This window comes from Jaculus jaculus, chromosome 13, assembly GCF_020740685.1.
Source record: "Jaculus jaculus isolate mJacJac1 chromosome 13, mJacJac1.mat.Y.cur, whole genome shotgun sequence".
Classification (NCBI taxonomy): Eukaryota; Metazoa; Chordata; class Mammalia; order Rodentia; family Dipodidae; genus Jaculus; species Jaculus jaculus.
Window position 1 is genome coordinate 29,060,820 of NC_059114.1, and position 5,836 is coordinate 29,066,655.

Below are 5,836 nucleotides of genomic sequence, written 5' to 3' on the forward strand. Positions count from 1 at the left end.
TCGAGCCTCAAACCGGGGTCCTTAGGCTTTACAGGCAAGTGTTTAACCATGAAGCCATCTCTCCAGCCTGGTGCATGCCTTTAATCCCAGCACGTGGGAGGGAGACAGAGGTAGGAGGATTGCCATGATTTTGAGGCCACCCTGAGACTACAATAGTGAATTCCAGGTCAGCCTGGGCCAAAGCAATTCCCTACCTGGAAAAGCAAAAAGATGAAATCAAAATAAAATAAAAGATGAGCTGGAAAGATGGCTTAGCGGGTAAGGTGCTTGCCTGCAAAGCCTAAGGACCCAGGTTCAATTCCCCAATACCTACATAAGCCAGTTGCATAAGGTGGTGCATACATCTGGAGTTCCTTTCCAGTGGCTAGAGGCCCTGGTGTGCCCATTCTGTCTCTCTCCCTCTCTATCTGCCTCTTTCTCTCTGTGTCTGTCTCTCAGATAAATAAAATAAAATACTTACTAATTAAGAGAGGGTGAGGATATGATGGAGAGTGGATTTGCGAAGGACAAAGTGAGGTAGGGAATTACCATGGTTTATTCTCTATAATTATGGAAGTTGTCAATAAAAAGTTTTAAAACATGTTAAATAAAAATTTAAACACTAGTTTTAGGAGGTGAGAGTGTGGATTAGTGGTAAAGGACTTGCTTGTCATGTGCAAGACATTGTGTTCCATCTTCATCACCAAGAAAGAAAATTAGTAAAAGGGCTGGAGAGATGGCTTAGTGATTTAGACACTTTCTTGCAAAGTCAAAGGACCCAGGTTTGATTCCCCAGGACCCATGGTAAGCCAGATGCCCAGGGTGGCACATGTGTCTGGAGTTCATTTGCAGCACCTGGAGGCCCTGGTGTACCCATATTCTTTCTCTCTCTCTCTTTCTCTCTCTCTCACTCTTTTTTTTTTGGGGGGGGGTTCAAGGTAGAGTCTCACTGTAGCCCAGGCTGACCTGGAATTCACTATGTAATCTGACCTGGAATTCACAATGTAATCTTAAAATGGCAGCGAATTTACTGCAATCCTCCTACCTTTGCCTCTGGAGTGCTGGGATTAATGGGATTAAAGGCGTGAGCCACCACACCCTGCCCAAGAGTCATTTTTAATTTATTATTTTACTTTTTGGATTTTTTTCAAGGTAAGGTTTTGCTCTAGCCCAGACTGACCTGAAAACTTTCTCAGTCTGTAGTCCAGGCTGTCCTAGAACTCATGGCACTCCTCTTACCTCTGTCTTCCAAATCCTGGGACTAAAGATGTGTGCCAGGGCTGGAGAGCAGACTTAGCAGTTAAGGTGCTTGCCTGTGAAGCCTGAGGACCCAGTTTCAATTCTCTAGGACCCACGAAAACCAGATGTACAAGGTGGCACATGCATCTGGAGTTCATTTGCAGTGGCTGGAGGCTCTAGCATGCCCATTCTGTCTATCTGCTTTTCTCTCTATCTCTCTAATACATAAATAACATATTTTTAAAAATACATTTTTAGGGCTGGAGAGATGGCTTAGCGGTTAAGCGCTTGCCTGTGAACCCTAAGAACCCCAGTTTGAGGCTCTATTCCTCAGGACCCACGTTAGCCAGATGCACAAGGGGGGGGGGCATGCATCTGGAGTTTGTGTACAATGGCTGGAGGCCCTGTCACACCCATTCTGTCTCTCTTTCTCTCTTTCTCTCTCTCTGACTCTTTCACTTTGTGTCTGTCGCTCTCAAATAAATAAATAAATGAAACCAAACAAAAATTTTAAACCATATTTTTAAAAGCCAAGGTCTGGCGTGGTGGGTCACGCCTTTAATTCCTGAACTTGGGAGGTAGAGGTAGGATTGCTGTGAGTTCAAGGCCACTGTGAGACTACAGAGTGAATTCCAGGTCAGCCTGGGCTAGAGGAGTGAGACCCTAACTCAAAAACAAAACAAACAAACAAAAAAATGGTTTGGGGGCTGGAGAGATGGCTTAGCCATTAAGACACTTGCCTACAAAGCCAAAAGACCTAGGTTTGATTCCCCAGGACCCTTGTAAACCAGATGTACAAGGTGGTGCATGCATCCAGAGTACATCTGCAATGGCTGGAGGCCTTGGCACACCCATTCTCTCTATCTGCCTCATCCTCTCTATCTGCCCCATCCTCTCTCTTTCAAATAAATAAACATTTAAACATGGGTTTGGAGAGCCAGGAGTGGTGGTGCATGCCTTTAACTCCAGCACTCAGCAGAAGTAGGAGGATAGCCATGAGTTCAAGTCCACCCTGAGACTACATAGTAAATTCCAGGTCAGCCTGGGCTAGAGCGACAACCTACCTTGAAAAATTAAAACAAAAAATATATGTATATATATGGTTTTGGGCTGGAGAGATGGCTTAGCAGTTAAGGCGTTTGCCTACAAAGCTAAAGGACCTCTGTTAGATTCCCCAGGACCCACATAAGCCAGATGCACAAGGTGGCACATGCATGTGGAGTTTGTTTGCAGTGGGTGGAGACCCTAGCACACTATTTTCTCTCTCTCTCTCTCTCTCTCTCTCTCTCTCCCTCTTTCTCTCTTGCTTTCTCAAAGAAACAAGTAAGTACATAAATAATGTCATGTTTATTTTTTTTTAAATATATGATTTTGGAGTCATAGAGACCTGCAGGATTTATATAAGCATTAGATAAGCTAAAAGGGAGGAAGTGTGTAGGTCACCTATTTGGGCTAGAGTGAAACCCTACCTAGAAAAAACAAATAATAATAAAATTTCAATGAAATTCTGAACTTCTAGAATGTGTGGGAAGGAGGGGCTGAGGTAGAGAAGAGGTAAAGCTTAGTAAGTGCCACAGCAGGGAGGCTCTTCTGCTCTCTTCTCTCTTCGCGTCATCACACTAACCTGGGCTGACCTGGAAATCACTATGTAGCCACAGGGTGGCCTCAAGCTCATGGTGATCCTCCTACCTCTGCCTCTTAAGTGCTGGGATTAAAGACATGTGCCACCATGCCTGACTATTTTTTGCTTTTTGATTTTTTTTTTTTGAGGTAGGGTCTCACTCTAGTTCAGACTGACCTGGAATTCACTATGTAGTCTTAGGGTAGCCTTGAACTCTCAGTGATCCTCCTACCTGTCTTCAGAGTGCTGGGATTAAAGGTGTGTACTACCACGTCAGGCTTCTTCCTGGCATCTTTGATAGTTTTCATAGCAAGACTTTCTGAATTGGGCCTAATGTCACTATAGTCTCAGAATGTGAGAGGCAGAAAGCAAGAGGATTGTCCAACTTTGAGGCTGCATAACAAGAACTTGCTTCAAAAGAAAAGGAGAGGGCTAGAGAGATGACTCATATGGTAAGGTGGTTGCCTGAAAAGCCTAAGAACCCAGGTTCAATTCTCCAGTACCCATGGATGGAGATGGAAGTTGTCAATTAAAAAAAAGAAGAAGGGCTGGAGAGATGGCTTAGCGGTTAAGCGCTTGCCTGTGAAGCCTAAGGACCCCCGTTCGAGGCTCAATTCCCCAGGACCCAAGTTACCCAGATGCTCAAAGGGGCACATGCATCTGGAGTTCGTTAGCAGTGGCTGGAAGCCCTCGTGTGCTCATTCTGTGTGTGTGTGTGTGTGTGTCTTTCTCTCTCTGTCACACTCAAATAAATAATTAAATAATGAACAAAAACAATTTTTAAAAAAGAAATAAAATTTATAATTCCCCATGCCAGGGCTTCCAGCCGCTACAAACTAACTCCAGATGCATGTGCCACCTTGTTCATCTGGTTTAGGTGGGTCCTAGGGAGTTGAACCTGAGTCCTTTGGCTTTGCAGGCAAGCACCTTAGTTGCTAAACCTACCTCTGAGTCCTGAGTGCTGGGAATAAAGGCCTGCACCACCACATAGAGCCCAGCCCCCCCTTCTTATCTTTTGAGACAGAGTTTTATATAGCCCAGGCTAGCCTCAGACTCACTGTGTAGCTGAGGTTTGAGCTCCTGATCCCCCTGACACCAGCTCCCAAGTGCTGGGATTACAGGTTTTCACCACCACACCCTGCTTTAAGTGATACTTAACACTGAAATACCAGAAAATATAACTGCTAGTCACAAGATACTTATGAGACATTTTTTAAAAAGTCAGTTTTCAGGTGATGTGGTCACAAATAAGACACAAAGTCAAAGGAGGGCAATATCAGCAATGGGGGGATCTTACTATTTGTACTAAATGTGAGGTACTTGTTGAGTGAGCCAGGTAGTGTGATGCTGGAGTCCCCATGAATAATGGGTTCTGTGTAACCATGGGGAAGGAGACCAAGCAGTAATTAGCATGGATTTGATGGAGGCCATCTAGGTAGAACATGCAGCAGAACATAGGCACCATCCTATCTGACTGTCTGCCTGCCTGCCTGTCTATCTATCTATCTATCTATCTATCTATCTATCTATCTATCTATCTATCATCTATCTATCTATCTGTCTGTCTGTCTGTCACTGGGCTCCAGCTCGCTCTTTTCTTGGGGGGGGGCGTTGAGGTAGGGTTTCACTCTAGTTGGAGCTGATCTGGAATTCACTATGTAGTCTTCTCAGGGTGGCCTTGAACTCACGGTGATCCTCCTCCTACTTCTGCTTCCCGAATGCTGGAATTAAAGGCATGTGCCACCATGCCTGGCTCTTTTTATTTTATTATTTATTTATTATTTATTTATTTATTGTTTTTTTCGAGGTAGGGTCTCACTCTAGCTCAGACTGACTTGGAAATCATTATGTAGTCTCAGGGTGGCCTTGAACTTTTAAGGTGATTGATCCTCCTACCTCTGCCTCCCAAGTGCTTGCTGGGACTAAGGGTGTGTGTCACCATGCCTGGCTCTTTTTTTTTTGTTTTTGAGGTATAGTCTCACTCTAGCCCAGGATAGTCTCAAACTCACTTTTCCTTTTTACTTTAATTACCCAAATCTTTCTTCAGTATTGTTTCCCCCTCTGAATAGTCTTACTGGTGGTGGTTCATGTCTTTAATCCCAGAATTTAGGCATAAGTAGGAGGATCACTGTGAGTTCAAGGCCAAACTTGAACCTATATACTGAATTCCAGGTTAGCCTGTGCTATATATAGTGAGACACTTCCTTGAAAAAACAAACAAACAAAACAAGAATGAAGTGTGATTTGTGCTATAGCAGTCCTGATTCAGGAGTGCTGCATGTCATGGCCTCTCTGCTGGAATAGCCCAGCCTAAATTTCTTTGTGGCCCTCTCTTCATTTGGCTCAGGTCTTGCTCATGTTCCCTTCTATGTGACAAGTCCTAAATGCCTTCATTATTTGAGCAGCAGAATTATAAGGCCTTGATCAAACCTCAACAAAGACCCAGCCTTTTCTCCATCACTGCCAGGACGAGGACAATGAATGGCTCAACCACTTTGGAAGTTGGTGGATTCTTTTTTTTTTTTAATCTATTTGAGAGAGTAGATAGAGAGAATAGGCACACCAGAGCCTAGATCCACTATAAACTCCAGATGCATGTGCTCCCTTGTGCATCTGGCTTATGTGGGTACTGGGGAATTGAACCTGGGTCCTTTGACTTTGCACCACCTTAACTGCTAAACCATCTCTCCAGCCTAGTTGGTGCATTCCTTTTTAAAAAATGTATTTACTATATATTATAACAGGTTGTACACTATTATTCCCTTAACCCAACTCCCGTTTCCCTGGGGGCCCGCCTCAGTTGGATTATGGGGTTCACTGTGAGGTCAGGAAGGCCTCAGTCAGTCCCTACAGGGTAGGGGGAACCATGCCTCAGGATATTCATACCTACTTTGTGGCTCTTACAATCTTTCTACCCCCAGTCTTCTGAAAAGTTTCCTGAGTCACTGCAAGCCTGATGGCAGTCTTTCTTTTAGTGTTGAGTTGGTTGCTATAGCC

At 44.2% G+C, this 5,836-nt stretch overlaps 1 protein-coding gene across 1 annotated transcript in view; it reads left to right on the top strand.

The window, feature by feature from the left end:
* Positions 1-484: 484 nt before the first annotated feature.
* The window catches only part of Tmed2 (transmembrane p24 trafficking protein 2), a 19,841-nt gene continuing 14,489 nt past the window's right edge, over positions 485-5,836 (top strand). Inside the window, exon 1 of the mRNA XM_045132128.1 lies at positions 485-511. Coding sequence (XP_044988063.1) covers positions 485-511 — 27 coding nt within the window. The remainder of the gene's footprint in view (positions 512-5,836) is intronic.